General features: G+C 42.5%; 1 protein-coding gene across 1 annotated transcript in view; it reads right to left on the bottom strand.

The window, feature by feature from the left end:
* Positions 1–10995: 10995 nt before the first annotated feature.
* The window catches only part of CIAO2B (cytosolic iron-sulfur assembly component 2B), a 72325-nt gene continuing 65634 nt past the window's right edge, over positions 10996–17686 (bottom strand). The window contains exon 5 of the mRNA XM_086925478.1: positions 10996–11359. Coding sequence (XP_086781604.1) covers positions 11262–11359 — 98 coding nt within the window. The 3' untranslated portion in view covers positions 10996–11261. The remainder of the gene's footprint in view (positions 11360–17686) is intronic.

Genomic DNA, 17686 nt, shown 5'->3' with positions numbered 1-17686 from the left:
GAATGGTATTAATTAAATCGGTACCTAGGCCTCTCCATCTTCTCAGGAGTAAGTCTTGCAATATATTATACAATGGACCTGGATCGGATTGCTGATTTTCATATAATGTAATGAGATGTTGGATCATGTATATACCAGCTAGTCGCTGTTCTTCTGGAGTAAGGCTCAAAAATGTTTGCTCTACTGAATCATCTTTATATATACTGTCATTTCCAGCCCATTGAACTGCTGACCGGGCTAGTTCCTGATCGCGCATGGTGTTAAGTTCATGATAACCTATTCTTTCTTTCAGTATTTTATCAGTATCTTGAAATACATGTTCAAGAGAACATTGCTCTGGTATGGGGGAAAGGAAACGTTTCTTGTTTTCTAGACGAATGGGTCTGTCAAAAGGTCGATCAAAAGAATACTGTTCAGGGAGTTTCACTCTACCTACGTACGCTATTTTATCCTGATTCTCTATTTCTTCCTCCTCCGAGGATTCATTCTTGTCTGACTCGGCTTCCCTATCAGCCTTCTGTCTGTTATGTATTGTTACTATTTCTTTACGGATCTTTCTGGACATGGCATCTATACAATTCTGTTCATCATGTTTACAATCTGCAATATTCTGACCCCATTTTGTCAGTACATCCATCTCTTCTTTGACAACACCTGGCCGGTCTTGTTCCCTTATCAAACAATTAATTAAGAATCGTAATATTAACCCTTGTGTCTCAGCTTTCTGATATGCCATGGCCTCACGAATACATTCTGGTCTCTCCCCCGTTCGAATAAAATGATATATTTTGTCTAGATGGTTTGGCATTTCTGGTAATAGCATCAAATAATCTGTAACACGTCGTAGACGTAACGAGGCTAACATCATGTCTCCTTCCTTGCCAGGTACTGGATCATATCTACAATCTGTAATATACTCTCTAAGGTTTTCATATGTGATAGCTTTCGGTGTACGTTGCATTGCTAATTCTCTGATTGTCGTTAGTTTCACTTGTGGCGGGGTGCGGAGGTGGCCTCCTACGGCACCTCCTGAGGCAGAAGCGAGGGCATGGCCTGACGTCATGGCGGGTAGAAGAGGTATATGTAACGGGGGCGGACTCTGGGTTACAGCTGTCGCAAAAGGATTGAGAGGACCAATAGTAGGGGGAACAGTAGCAGTAGCAGTAGGGGAAGTGACAACGGGCGCGGGAAGCGAGTCTTGGAGACGTGGAGGGGTCGTGGCTTGAACAGATGGAACAGGCTGCTGTACATTATTAACGGGTGGTACGGGTACATTGGTATATGCTGGAGCCACGCCGTCTAAATAGGAAGAAAGGAAAATGTCTGCTGCGGTCTGTTTGTGACGGAGTTTAGTCGGAACCAATGGTGGTGGCAAGTTACGGGGTACTTCCGGGGTCGCCTTGGGCAGGCCCTCAGCAAGAACTGGATACATGCCTGTAATGAGTGCATTTCTTTGGCGGTCTAATTGTTCTAATCTGACCTGTTCTCCTTCTTCTAGTAACTCTTTTTCTCTAGCTTTTTCGGATTCCTCTACTTTTCTCTGTTTTTCTGATTGCTTTTTCTGTCCTTCTATGCGATTCTTTACGCCACAATTCTATGGCATCTTTCTGAGATTGTCTGGCTTTCTTTTTCCACAATGCTTCTTCTACTCTCATGATGCATTCAGCATCCCATGTTCCTGAGACAGGCCATCTAAACTTTTCTTCCAGATCCTTGGTGTAATCCACCCATAAGTCTAAATACAGCACGGCATCTAAGCCATGCTTGTGGTACATAAAATATCCTGGAGTGTCCCTAGGCGGGACAGGAACTGCTTCTTCGAGTATCCCTTTCCTAGTACCTATCTGACGTAATTTCAAGAACAGTGGCATGATTGGAGTGATTCGAACGTGAACACAAACACAGTAATAAACAGTAAACAACCATTCACCCCACGACATTAAAACACATTAAAACATTTCAGACTGATTTACACAGAAAACACATATTCTGAAAATCTCGAGATAATACTGAATAACTAGATGCACTGCTAAAACAGTACAGACAATACCGGTCCCATAAAGAGACACGTCGGACCGTATTCACCTAAGTGAACACGTCAGGACCAGGTCTGTGTACCCAAACCTGTCTGGACCGGGCACAAATTAATGAACCCGTCTAGATGCGTTCCCAACAACGGTACTCACCGGGAAGCAAGAAACTGAAGGCCTCGAACTGGACTGGACTGGACTGCTACAACATCTGACTGCCACGCATCACGCTACCACGCATGCGCTTCGGAACAGGTGGGCCTCCGGACACCTCGGACCTTGCTCTCTCGACTAGGGCTCTGGTCGGGATCCTCCGCATTCCTCACCGCCTCGTCTGGACGTCGGACCGCAGTCTCCGTCTCCCCCGTGGGCCCGAGGGAAGATAGCAGGAAAACCCGCAAACGTGCACGGTTTCCGTCGCGGCTGTAGAAGGGGTCAAAGCCTGCGTGACTTCACCGGCGAGTGGGGAAGGGGGGGGGGTCCCTGTTCGGGCGCCAAATTATGTGGTAAATTAATTTTACCAAATCATTTTTCCATATAATTATCAATAAAAGACAGCTCATTCAAATGAGAGGCAAAGTCCGTGGAATCTGAGTCATACGGGCTTTAATGGAAAATCCTCGAGGATGGGACATCATGTTCCATCACCTCTAAGGTTCAGGAAGGGACATTCAACGTTTTATTAGCATTACACAGTATATATAGTAAAATGTTACAATTGAAACCAATACAGTAGGCGTAACAGGTGGAAAGAGAGAGATAAGAACACATGTGCGTAACAGGAGGCGTGTAAAAAGGCGTACACATGGTCGTGCACTGTACATGTCAGAGAAACGTCATAAGAAACGTCACATGTGGGTGGATGCATAAAGAAAGTTGCAGGATCAGCAGAAACCTATGACCTGCATGCGCGCGCAACTAGCATGACGCGGAACTGGGGAGAACTGGGGGCTTTAACTTTAGCACTAGTGGAGGAGACTGGTGTCTGGAAAGTCAGGGCAACCTGTACCTATAGCATATCTGGTATCTCATGTTTGGAGGATGTAGTGTCTGAAGTAAAAGGTCTCTCTGGCAGAGGCCATTCAATACTGAATGCTAGTGCGTGCATACGTGTCTTGGTGCAACGTGCGGAGCCATGGGCCTACCATGGTAACGGGTTCAGTAAATCACTTGCAAGGAGGACAGGAAGGCCGGGCCCTTTGCTCTGCAGCCGGGAATATGTTTACCTATTTCACTAGACTGGAATGGGTTTGAGGAGGCTGAGCAGATAACTGTAGGTAAAACATGAATTTGGCAGGCAGTCCAGGCCGAGCCGGGCACCGCTTCGCTGGCAGGAAGTAAGGCAGGGGTCAGGGATGCGTACAGCTTTCGGAGACAGGAGAGATGAGGCAAAGAGGCCTCGTTTAAGGGCCTAGCTCGACTGGGCCAGGAAACATGGAGAAAAAGTGTGCGAGATTCAGAAGTGCACCATGTAAAGACGTTGGCACCATAGGCCTAGAAGCCTAATTAACGGGATTTCTTTGCATGACTGGATAGCTGACATATTAAGGATAGACGCAAATGTATTTGCGTCTTTCTAGCATGTACAGAACAGACGTTACACGACATACAAGGATCATGGGTGCATGGATAGGGTGCGAGTGGGGGACACATTAGCTACCTGAAAATTTCTATTACCTCAGGAGTCTCCCTGAACATAATTCTATACTCCTCAGTAGCGAGTCCAAAGCGCTCAATCAGGGTTCCCTTAGGAGGTCATAGGACTCGGAATCTGTCTCATCAAGTGTCAGGAATCTATCCTTTCATTTTCCTAAAAAAAGCTCACAGAGTAGTGAGCCCCAACACTTTTGCTTGAGTTTCATCATCTTACAGGCCTTTTCAAAGGCTGTAAACCGTTTTGCGATATCATCACGTTCTCTATATTTAAGGAATATCCCTTTGGGGATTTTAGGGTCAAAAGCGACTTTCTCCCTATTTAAGTTGTTGCTGCTACCAGCAATGGATCCTAGGCCCGTCTCAATTCTTTATTTTTTGTTAGCTAAGAGCTTTGCTTTTAAATCTAGTCTCCTAGCAAATTTTTGAAGGTCAGGATTCTCCTAAACTTCATCTGGGCCACTACTAGTTACTCTCAATACGGTCAGTAGGGGCATTGGAACCTTCCTCATACTCACTTGCATTTCCATTCCCTCCATCTTCAGGGGTTTCTTCCATTGCCATGGCTCCATAATGCTCAGCAAGCAAGGTCTGTAAATAAGCCCGGTTAGGTTTAGACCCCGTGGCAAGGTTCCATGCTTTGCAGAAGTCCCTAAATTGAGCCAACTTAAGTTTTATGTAAGGAGCTAGGTTGAGCACCAGGCTATTACACTCATCTCAGACATGGTTTTAAAGTAGTTGGGACCTTTTTAAATTACAAAAAAGATTCTGTACACCTTTAAGGCCAAACTACTAATATACTTTTTAAATTTCTAATACATAGGACTGGGAGACTTAACCAAGGTACCAACAGTTCAAATTCAAAATTTGGCAAAAAGCGAGAAATATTTTTAGCAACTAAAGTGAATTGAGGATTTAGTGGAATCACAATACGGAGAGTGGTACATGAAATGCAAAGTCCTGTATCCCACCACTGAATCGTCAATGTAGGAAGCTGCCTCTTTATTTAGTGGACCAAAATGAGATACACTGTGAAAAGAGAAAACCCCAATGGGCTGAGAGGCAACAATTATAACCTAAATGTTACCTTTTGTGGGAGTGTGGGCAAGCAGGCAGGCTTATCAGAGGGTATTACCAAGCATTTATTGCACACACAAAGAGAGTAAGTGAGACACACATTGAAAGAATTCCAACACCAATTGTAAAAATAACACTTCTTTTTATATGAATTTAGATATCAAGATCATCCGAATCAGGCAAGTACTTTTTGAGTTATGTATCTTAATAAGTTTCAAAAGTTGTCAGCAACTTACCGGACCCTTTCCCTGGACATAAGGTGTATAGGGGGCTAGGTCCAAGGCCACACCAACAGGTCACCTTGGGGGACGGAGGGGGGGTTCTGTGGCGTCCGGGTGCAGAGGTGCATTACGGTATCGGTGCCCCTTTCTCTTCAATAGGGAACGATCTGGTCAGAAAGAGGCTGAGAGCTCGGAAAGGGGGTCAGTCTGGGTGATCCCACGGGGGCGGGGTGTAGAGTCACTGGTGGTTCATTTCTCGGGATATAGGGCTCGGGTGCAGTGGTGTCTTTTGCCGTCTGGCCGCGTGCTGGAGTCACTTGCGGTTGGAAGGAGGCCTGCATAAAGAGGCTGCAGGCAGCGACTAGGAGTCCAGTCTGGTCAGACCCAAGGATGAGCTCTGCTCTTGTGGGTCTCACAACCCTGTGGCCACCATCACCTCCCTTGGACTCTGACTGTGGGGCTCAGGTGCAAAGGTGCTTTGAGATGGCAGCAGTTGAGGACTCACTCTTTATCTTTGGTTTCTGCAGAAGGGGTGGGTAAACAGGTCAGCTGGGCCACTTACGTGGGTCTCACAGTCCCTGGAATCCCATGATGTGCAGGTCGGTTTTCCTGTGTTGGTGTCCGTTCTGGACACAACCAGCCTTGGTAACTGCAAGGGGTCCGGTACGCCAGGTATTGGCGTTGTGCTGCTCTGTTTGGTCCTGGTGTTCCACACTTGAAGGGAGGATGGATCTGAGCTGTGGAAGTATAGTGATCTCTTCCTGGGCAGCTTCGGTATCGGTGGTCCTGGTAAATGGCAGGACAGTGAACCTGACCTTGCTTCTTTGGTGCCTGGGTCCGCCCTTCCGGTTTCTTAGAGTCTGCACAATGGCAGGATGAGTTAATTGCCCCACAAGGGTTGGATGCAGCAGGAAGACTGGCAATGTTGGCGTCAAGTCTGTTCTCAGGTCAGCAGTATTCTTTGTCCACTTCTTTGTGTCAGTCGAATTCTAAATGCCTGGCATCAGGAGTGCCACCTAAAAACTGTATTTAGGGGCATTACAGGGAGTGTCAGGTAGTAGGCAATGAGCTTCCTACCTTTAGGAAAACTACACCCTCTCTATGCCCACTTCCCACAGGAAGTGGGTATAACCTTGACCCAGAGGACCCAATTACACAAAAACCCAAAATATTTGAATTTTCCTAGTCGTGTTTACTTCATGTAGTCCACCTTATGGGTAGTAGTATCCAGAGGGTGAACAGGACTACTGACTAGCTAATTTCCCCTCCTGACCTGGTGCCAAATGGGCCCTGGGGAGGGGGTGATATTTTCCCTGCCTGTTGTAAGCCAAAGGTGGTGGAGTTCTTGGAATCCTCCTGCCTGGATATGTGGATTCACTAGCAATCCTGCTTGGGGGGAGGTGATAACACCTCTTTCCAGAGCAGGCATTGTTTCTGACCTCAGATGGTGTGGGCTCTCACCTCAGGGGGTCAGAAATCTGTGGTGGTAGGCTGGACAGGAACATCCACCCAAAACAATACAGGTCAGTAGGTTTTCAGGGGCACCTCTAAAATACTCTTTGGGTGCTTGTATTAATAAATCCATCTCTGGAATCAGTGGATACCAAACACCATAGGTTTTAGTGAAGCCATTATGTAGCTGGGAAACTCGATTTGACCAGTGCCCAATACATACCTTAAGACTAGTTCCCTGTGTGCCAGTACTATCAGTAATTGAACTGACCAGCACAGGGGCATATCTGCACATGCAGATATTTCCTCAAAAGTAATATAATGCATCCTGCTTTTGGGCAGTAAGGCCTGCTGTAGGGGTGACTGACTAATATTACATGCAGTGCTAGAGAACACTAGCACTGGGGACCTGGTTAGCAGGAACCCTGCGCATTCCAGTCAAAGTTGCATCAAATACCAGGCAAAAAGTGGGGAGACTACTGCAATAAAAGCCCAGTTTCCTACACAGATTAAGAATGCACATATAAATAAAGACCCCAAAAAATGTGGAGGATTTTGAAATTGGAGTTTTAAAAATTTGCAATGAACAATGAGTGGTCTCAACTGAATTTAGAAAAGCTTCAAACTTCCTATTAAAACATTAATTTGTTTATATTAGTTTGTGAATTACACAAAATATTTAATCATTTGTGTATTTATTTGATGAATGCTTCTTTCTGTATAATTTGTGTATGGTTTCGAGGTTCAAATATTCGAAAATGTTCAGGCCTGGGTCCTCAGCTACCAGTAACGACTCATTGGGGTTCCCCGGATTCCAATAATGAGGTGAGGGTCCTTAGGTTCCAGTATTGATTACGGTCGGGTTGGGGGGGTGGAGGGGGGTGTCTACTGAAGTGAAAAGGATAAGTACCACTGCATTGGAGCACTTCTAATAAGCATCAATGTATATCACTGTTTGGAGGACCATGTCTATCCTGCACAGACAGAGAGTACCAAGTATTAATAGCTGTATTTAAAAACAGGCTAGAAGATGCATGGGTTAATACTTGAACTAAATATTAATCCCTGGAGTGTTTGACCTGGGCGAGCGCCTGAAGCAAATAAGTGAGAATGCTGATAGAGGCTGTTACTCCTAGGAGTGGATTTAATGAATAGCTCAAAAATAGAAAAAAGAGGACTCGAGAACGTTTGAAGGTCTACACAGCCTTAATGAGCCTATTTTAGACAGTGCATATAATTAATGAGCTTTTTGACATTGGTTGCAATGCCAAATACTTTCCTGGACAGGATCTTCCAGCAGCATATGAGCAATGATGCGTTTTAGTATTTGATACTACCACTGGGTGCTGCATTAGTTGCTACAGTGTTTGGGGAAATGGGGAAAAAAAGTATGGATCTACCATTTAAGGCAACAGCAAGTGTTACAGCATTTTAGGACGACATTTTGATGTTAGGTGAGAGGACTGAGGAACATACATAACATCATATATAAAGTATGGTGTATAAGAAGAATGACTTTGCAAATTGTTAAAGTGCAAGATTTAAAAGAGAAGTTCAAAATTTAGGTCACAAATTACCCACCAAGAGAATCAAGTCTAAGGATGTTTATTACTGTCAAAACATTAACTCTGTGTGAGTGCTACTCATAGTTTACATCTGGCTTTTCAATTCTCACTCAAATGATGAGAGCCTTACCCGATGAAGAGTAGATAAAGTACGAAAACAAGTCTTTTGTGAAAGCTAAAAAGGTCCCTGAAAGTACCTGTACTGAAAAAGGTTTTTGCAATGGGATAGAGTGTGTGTTTACATTAGATGCAAGTGAGTTCGTCATTGGAGCATTGCAGCCACAACTGGTAAAGGAAGAAGAAAGTACAGTTGTCTTCGCATCCACACTGACCTGCTTGTGGGATGTGGAGTATTTTAAAACTTTCCTCTGGAGTAGAGAAACACGTTTGTTTCCCTCGGTCTTGTTACTTTCCAAGATAACTACGATTGGCTTGTGACCAGAGAGCTTTAGTGAGAAGGTTTAGGATATTGGCAAAATAGGAGGAGTATACTTTTTAAATTAATTACATTATGGGTAGAAGGAAGATCTGTGTGGATAGTTTTTCTAGATTTTTAGTGGAGAGACTAAACAAGCAGGAGAGCCACTGTGGCCAAGGGGGAAGTACTTTTTGGCCAAGGTCAAGGATGTTCCTAATTTGATAGGGTTTCGGCATTTGTGAAAAGGGCTTGGTTGAAGATCAAAATGTAAAAAAAATAATAATAAAAAATAAAAGATTTGGAGCAGCGGTTGTTCTTTTTCTAAAAGATGAAAGAAGGACTTCAGAAGATATTTTTTGTCGAGACAGGGTAGGTATGTGTTTCACAGTTCTTGGAGGTCAAAGATTGTCAAAGAAGCTCATCAAGGCAATTTAGGGGTAACAGCTGAGAAACTTGTCATGACAATTCATTTGTGACCCATACTTCAAAAACATGATTAATAAACATAAAAGGCTGCACATTTAATGTGGTCATTCTGGCAAGAAGGGAGTGCAGAGCTCCGCTCGAGACATCTACTCAAAAGTCTTTCAGGGACATCTGATCTTAGGGTTCAGTAAAACCTATGTAGTAATCCTTGCAGAATCTGGGTGCAAACGTAGAGGGGAGCTTAATTGTTCTTATACTCGCCCACCACAGACCATATTTTGGAATTTAACAGGTGTGTTTTCAAAGAGACGTGTGAGAAATTTACTTCATATAAAATTACATGGTTTCTAAATTAAAGTGGGATTTTGGAAAAAAACTGTGTTTCTCTGCAACCAGCAATTCAATGGGATGTGTGAAGAAGATTGTGTGTGGAGTACCACATACAGTGTTAGAATACGTTTTTGGTGTTTGTGATCATTTGAGGGAGAACACGTGGTTGGTGCCTTTGTAATCAACACAATACATATAGATGTTCTCCATTTCAGATGTTTTTAATCCTAGGTGGATACAAAAGTGATCATATACGTGGTATGAAGCAGAACGTATTTTTCCAATAAGGAAAACAATGAGAACAATGGAGGAAAAGTGTGTTTTAGTCATAGGAATACAGTACACTGAGTCTTGTTTTCATGTTGGCAATTTGTGAAGGCTCTGAAAACTTCCGTGGGTTAAAATGGATTGCCTACGTTCTATAAACTATGCTAAGTGATAAAGGTGTACATCTGCAGGGCAGATACAGAAAGAGGATTGTTGAATTTACTGTGGGTAGTAAAGGACAGTTAGAGATAACAAAATTAATTGGAGTGCAATTGAGTAGTACACAGAGTATACTAAGAATGTGTTCAGAAGAGCAGATTCGTGTATCCCCACTCAGGGTAATGCGTGAATATGATTTTAGCTAGAGAGATGGCAAATTTGAATTTAGAATTGGTTTAAATTGTGATATTACCAGTTCTGCATTTCAGTGATCTCTTTTGGGTGCTACAATTTCTGGTGTAAGGTTGCAGTTTCATTTATTTATTTATTTAACTTGTCTTGTTTCCCCAAATGTTCCCCGAGCTCTCCAACAGTTCGATCCACTCTACTAAGGCAGATCTGGTTTGTTGTGGTCTCTTCAGTTACCTTTTGTCTTCACATCTTTACATACATCTAGGTCAAAACTCAGGAAATATCAACACATTCGGTATTGGTAGTCCGAGATGAACACGTTGATGTCGCTTTTCATTTTTTTTTTTAAATGTGGTATATTAACCTTGGCAGTTAAATCGCTCATACTCCCTTAGTGTCTATAGCCCTCGCCCAGTGGCCAAGTGTAGAACGGCAATGGACCACTAGAGTTTATTTAGGGTCTTTACAAATACTGCCAAACAATTTGAGTCATGTCATTTTTTGGGACTGGCGATTACTCTGAGAAGACGGAAGAGTTACATGGTTTTATGCTTGTCAACACTTCTTGCTGCATCATGATTAATACCTTTATTCTAGAGTGAATTGCTAAATCTAGTTTCTTGACTTTATTTCAGGGCAGAAGTCTCAGCTACAAATACACCTGGCCCTGGTTTCATTCATTGAGAGAAATATTGCTGTTATGTCTTGAAATGAAATATTGTAGCCCATCCATACTCCTTGATTTAATTATCTGTAATCATTCGAGCTTTTGTCCTCTCACTTCCATCCATCCATTCTCAGACACAGACAGACAGAATGGCCATCCGGCTCCGCCCCCCTGCCTCCAACATCCCACTTTTCCTATTGGTTTAATCCACACCTGAATATGTACCACATGCCTCACATGCTTCTGCCCTATTTATGCACATAAAATGAGTGAAGATTTTTTTTAATCACTAACCTGACAAAACCCTGGACTAAGGCTGTTCTGTAGATGGTAGGCCATCTTGCAAACATGCCAGTTAGGATTATGATTATTGGAGAGGAAACCACATTAGTTACCATAAAGTTAAATACTTAGTTGTTACCCACAGGTATACACAGCTAAACAGGGAAACGTTCGGAGAGAAAAAAATAAACCTACTGGCAATGCTAAAGCATTTATATTTTATACGATACAGTAAAAGAATCTCAGAACCCTCATGTTTATGTTAGATAACAGTTTATTTACAAATTCTTGCAACTAAACATTTTATTTTAAGTCTCCCCAAGTAAAGTTTACCCCTGACTTTGTTAAAATAAAAATATACATAACAAAAGAATAACAGTGATGATTGTTGGTTGTGATATTGGGTGTAAATTGGCAGATTCTGCCAAGTGCAATAGTTTTATGAAAGAGCCAATGTGAATATGCAGATAAGTTAAACACAATTGTTGTGAGGTGCATCTTGTTGCGAAACCTTCCTTCCAGTTAGGACCGAGATGCCAAACACTGGTTCACGACTTCCAACAAATGAGCATTTTCCAAAGCTGCAGCGACCCGCTCCTTGTCAGCCAGCTGTTTATTCACTGTTAGAAGGGATGAAAATAAAACAATATACTAAATTCTTGCTATCAAACAACTAGGAACCTGGTCAAAACCAGGAAACATGGGTTAAACCGCCTTTCTAACGTTGGGTCGTACTCACATGTGCAAGTAACGATATATACAAAACAAAGAACAGTTTAGTACACAATTTTATTTTTATCTATATGTCGACAACCAATGCACTCTTTTCAGCTTACAAGTGACGCTAATAAACATTTATTATAGTAACAATAGTCAAGTTAATTAGATACACTCCATTTGCAATAATCATTAAATAATTTGCCTAATTATTTTTTATAATGCTTAATACAGCAGTCTCTTTTAACCCTTTCTATGCTGATGACGGAACCGCTCCGTCATCAGCTGTGGTGGCGCTGTGCTGATGACTGATCAGTTCCGTCATGGCCCTGCCGCCTGCGCGGCACGTTCTATTGAGCGGGCGGGACCATGAAGGAACCGCTCCGTCATGAGCACAGCCCAACCGCGGCTGATGACGGAGCGGTTCCGGCATCAGCATGCGGCCACCCCGCCCAATTAGCGCTGCGGCGGAATAGCAGCTGCAGCGATGTGGTTAAGTAACCTAAACGGATGTGTCAACATTAACCATTTTAATGGTGTTCAATGTAACAACCCTGGAACAATAAAAGAGTTGAGCCTGTAGAAATTTAAAAAACTTGATCTGCAGACCACAACAGAGGTCAGCTGTGAATGGAAGTACTACAGAAACCTGCATGTATACATTACGCAAATATTACCATATTGGCCCAGCCATTTATGCTTTTGAAGTAAACAAATTAGTAGTTAAAAAATAATAATTTGTAAAGCGCCTGGATACTCAGGAAATGCAATAGGTTGCATTAAATAATAAGCCTGAGCTGACCACATGATATTGAAAGTGACCATAAATGCTGTGTCTGATTAAATTGGTTTTATACAGACCATACATCAATTTAAGCATTATCACGCAATGTCAAATGTATATCTTATACACCAAACAAGACACATTGATAATTCAACTGCAGTCATACACAACGGTTAACAGCGTATTTCACAATTTCAGAGCAATGATAAAGGCGAGTGCCCACAAAGGAGTGGTGAGGCTGAAAGAAGGATCAATTAAAACATATACCAGCTCTGCAACACGTCGACAAAAACAGGGTTTTTGGCCCCTATTGCCCCACCCCAGTCCCCTATGACAAATACACACCCACCCACCCCTGCTTTTATATGCTTAGGCAATAGAGGCATTCCATACAACTCCTTGGTACTAATATCATACATAGACCCTCAGTTTGTTCAGTTACATAGTACCACCCAACCTAAGCCCATCACAAGCACAAACTCGGGTCTGCAATTGAACACTTAAATGTGTGGAGTAATCCTGGCTGACTAATAACCTTGTGAGGTCACACTAATGGCAGACTGTATGCTACACCAATGCCAAGAACAGTCTTTAGTGTTTCAGGATATAAACAGTGTTGGTGCGATTCACATTGCTTCCATAAATTAGATGGTGGCAACGTTGCAAATTCCGGTCAAAAGGAAATCTCCATTGCTAAATTACTTTTAACTTCCTAGATTCATTAACAAATTGCACAGGATATTTAAATTTGTACCAACAAATTTATTAGCATTCCTGTCTTTCGATTGTGCAAATGAAGCAGATTATTCAATTGCACGGTTACTGAATAAACTCTTTAGGGAAATTTTTATTTGCCTGAAACTATCGGTTTGTGGCGTGATTTGTTGTTGGTTCAAGATGCTATGCACACAATTCAATTCAAGCAAGCTTTATTCGATTTAAAAAAGTAAGTTTTTGTCCTCACATTATCAGAAAATCTATGATATTTTTCAATAAAAAAATTACATGGTTTAACCTCTTCAGCGAGGTGCAAATTCCTGCGCTGTGCTGAACGTTCTATTGGGCTTATGGACTCATGACGGAACGGTTCAGTCATAAGAACAGGCCAACCGACGCTCATGACGGAACCGTTCCGTCATGAGCATCGAAGGGTTTAAAATTGCAGGTGCATAATTTCATGATAAATAAATACAAAATATGATACAAAACCAAATTTAAAACCAAGTCTTTCCAAGTCAGCCACTAATCATTTTACTCCTTAGAGTCCAGGACCACCCTAGAAACTTTGCCACTGATAAATAAACAAAAGGATTGGTACTCGTACAAATAATCCTAACTGCTACCATTCCGCTCCTGGTGCCTAGTAGCTTGCACATGGGTCGCAGCCATACCCTGCGCGGGGCAGAGTATGCTGGACACCCAAATAACATGCACACTCTTCTCTTGCCTTCTAGTATTGTGCCTGGAAAATTACAACTCGTTTTCCTCAAAATCTATATTTTGGCTCCAGACAAAACTCCATACAAGCCCACAATATATTTCGAGGCAGACTTCACCTCACTATATTTTCTTCCCTGGTCTGACATTTGTGTGCGTTCCTTTGAAATCTGTATGCATGGGTTATCTTTGGCCTGCTCCTCCCAGGATGATCGCGATGAACCTACCACACAAAGAGCAGCAAACAAGTGAGTGCGGGTATGTACGATTTTCTATTTGCAGCATGTATCAATTTTCAGTTCCAGAAAGTGGGGGTCGGAGAGTGAAAGAGGAGGGATGGAACATGAGAGTTCGGAACACACCACAGATTCTTCCAGGTTGAATATCCACTCAGTATTGTTTAGTGTAGACTTGTAAAGAGGACAGTGTTACCTCTCTGCATGTACATAAGGAGTACAATACCTAAAGAAGCCACAATGGACCATAGATTGTGGTCTAAGTGCCCCTGAAGTTGTCATTTTAAATTGTGAATCACATATCTCTCCAACTTACTACCAATAATGCCAAGCCTAATTTGGTTGACTGTGCAAACAAAACAAACAACTTGTTTGTAGAGTGGAAGGGTTTTGTGACACCAATTTAATGCAGAACACCTCTTTTTTTGCGTGTGTTCCAAAGGCAAATGCATATCAGTGAATAAGAAAGGCAACTCAATTAATTGTTTGATTAACATGAAAATTTTAAACAACCTTTGCCAAAAGCCTTCAAAATACACACATTAAATGTCGGTCTACGCGTTTGTAAATAAATGAGGACTGTGGACTAGAAGGTTATTTATGCTCTCCCTGGACTATTTGTTGCACTTCTGAATTGTTTTACTGCACTTTCTGAAAGCCAGACGATAAAATAAAGACAGCAGCCAGCAGGGGTGGCGATGTCAAAACTGAAACATGACATTTATTCTCATCTTACCTATTGTCCCTGCAGGTTAATGGCTGATTATCCTTTTGAGACAAATTGGACTGTGCATGGTTTGGGTAAATGCCAACTTTCAAATGACAAAGACGCATCGTTCAGTACTCCAGTGTAGCTGATTAGGATACAAGTTTATACATGTAGGAGTGATTTGTCCAAATAACCATGTATTACCCGGACACAAATAAATCACCGTCCTCGTTGCCGTCTGTTCAGCAAGCCGGCACTGCGCTCTTACTTTAATTATTATTTATACCATAATTGTCAGGGTGTATTCTTAGAAGCTTAAATTGAAAATTACGTTATTATTGCACTATGAAGTAGCTGCTTGTATCACGCTGCTTTCGAACTGCACTTAATGATTTTGCCTGTTTATTAAAGTCTGCAAATAGAGATTTGTGGTTGTTAATCCTTTTAAATCCGCTTTATTGATTAATTTACTTTTTTGAGCGATTGAACAACCATCTTCATGTGGGGTTACAAAATTACATTTCACTTAACATCCAATCATAGTCTTCAGAGGAACTGGTGTCATCAAGTGTCCCCATGTAAGAGTATCCAAAGATACGTCATCATAGTGGACCGTAGATGATCTGATCCTTTTCCCAGGAGGATTTAAGGTGTGTCTTTCTATGTATACAATTATGTTTTATTTGTACGAAACTAAACTAGCCAAAATGCTGTGCATCACTGTCTGTGGTCAGAGGCAAGGATACAGCCAATGAGTCATTGGAGACTTAGCTGGTTTCTGGGAGCAGAATTGCACTGTCACTTCATCTTGATGTCGTGTTCTTTAAACGGTGCGTCTTTAATGCTTCCCTAAACTGGAGCAGGTTTGGGCATTCTTGATGGATAAAGGATGTGGTTCCCGATACTGGGTGTATAAATGGCAAAAAACCTGTTGCCTAGTTGTTTTCCCTTTTGTTATCCTTATTTGTCTGCCAGTCGGATTTGGGGGTGAGGGGGGTGTGGGGGGGGAGTGCAGAAGGCAGTGCTTAATTTGAGCCAGTGGGTTCCAGTGCTCGGCACCAGCACTTAAATGCCAACACCAGTACTTGTGACAGTCTGCCACATGGTGACGCTTTTTATTAATTTGATATGCATTAAAAATGACATACCTGCCGCACCAAGCCTATCTTATATGTTTGGTTGCCTAGAATAGTCTGGACTAGTCTGAATTGTCACACTTGTAAAAGTGTGATGTTAGAAATTGTGTTGGTACTGGCATGGGCAATGAGTGGTGCAAGATTCAGTTGCGTCATGATAAGGCCTTGCCACTTTTTTCTTTACACAAAATAAGTACCAGGCAGGTCACAATGTAAATTATGTGGCTGGATTTGAAGATGGCGCAAGAGGAGCAAATACAGTTACATCTTCCTTGAAAACGCATCCTCAGCCCTTACGGAGCATAAAAACAACACTTCGCAGCAACCAGAGCGGCCCCGGCTCAGGGGGGGGAGGGGGGTGGGGGTTAAGAGATGTCATCATTCTGAATTCTGAAATCATCCCTGCCCTGTGACTGGCTGGGGCTCTCTGCTAAGCTGGGGGCTCTCTCCTCCTGACCCTCCTGATTCTACGGCTGCTGCTCTTCGCTACCGCTGGCACACCTGCCTCGCTGGAGGCTTTGGCGGGGGTGGGAACTGCGGCGCTGCTCTCCGGGATTCTCTGAGCCGGTCTGTTTCCATCCCTGCCAGTGAGGCACACCCGCTGGTTCGGACTGCGGCGTCCCGTTCTCTAGACTGCTGCCCTGGAGCCTGTGTCAATCTCCTTTCAACCTGGGAGAATGGATTGGACACTGTTCCCACCGCTGTCCGGGTCCTGTGCACATGGACAGCACGGCTGTGCTTCGGAGACCGCCTGTCCCCCTTTTGTCTGTCTGGCTCCTTTCCCCTTCTTGTTCTTCCTCCGTTGGTACGGCTCCCTGGTTTTCTTTGGATTTGGCACTCGTAACTTTTGGACTGGAAACACGTGTGCCATTTTGAGACAATCTCCTGTTGTCGCTCTTGTCCTTGGTCCACCATCTTGCGAAACAGCAGACATTCTACTGCCCTCCCTTGGTGCTGTGACTGCGTCCCCACTTAAAAGAACTCTGCTCTCATGGTTTTTTGGCCTGAAATATATATATATATATATATATATATATATATATATATATATATATATATATATATATATATATTCACTGAAAAAACCATAGGTTATAGACCATATATAGTTAGGAATTCGCATTTACAAAACCTTATTTTACTCACACAAAACCATTGAAATTCCATATATAGTTAGTTGCACTAACTATATATCGCGCACCCACAATCCACTGCTGATGATGTCACATATTACATCATTCATGACATGGTCAGTGACATCACTGATGACATCACTGATGACATCTCATTTGACATTACTGATCACATCACTGATGATATCATTCATGTGATAATACGATGAACCTCTTCAGACTCTAATATAACCTTAGATACAATCAGTGTAAACAGACACTCACAGACTGTCACTCATCCATGGAGTTACTCACACACCTAGTCAGTCATGCAATCAATCACACCTCCATTTCCTCAACTATACAGTTATACAAACTTTACTTATTCAAACATATACCAACACATATTTACTCTCTTATACAATCCCTGATACAAGTTCACAATGATCCATACAGCCACTCACACATTCACTGGCTCTTATGCACAGTTATTTATATATGTCAACTCTCACATGTACTGTGTTTTACATATGTACTTACTTTGACATGTAGCACTGAGATATCCATTCACTCACCAATACACTCATGCACACAGTCAACCGCCCATACAGCGGTTTCCACATGCACTTTTGAAACCATACATCTAGTGAATCAACTGCTCGCACATCTATGCACAGAGTCATACACCTCCCAGCCACCCACACACACACTCAGTCTCCCATACAAATACTTGGGCAACCAATCAATAACCCATATAGTTACTCATATAGCTACTTATCAACACATGCAACAGTTTACAGAACAGACATAATGATG

The sequence above is a fragment of the Lissotriton vulgaris genome, chromosome 6 (assembly GCF_964263255.1).
Source record: "Lissotriton vulgaris chromosome 6, aLisVul1.2, whole genome shotgun sequence".
NCBI lineage: Eukaryota > Metazoa > Chordata > Amphibia > Caudata > Salamandridae > Lissotriton > Lissotriton vulgaris.
This window is presented reverse-complemented; position numbering and strand designations above follow the sequence as displayed.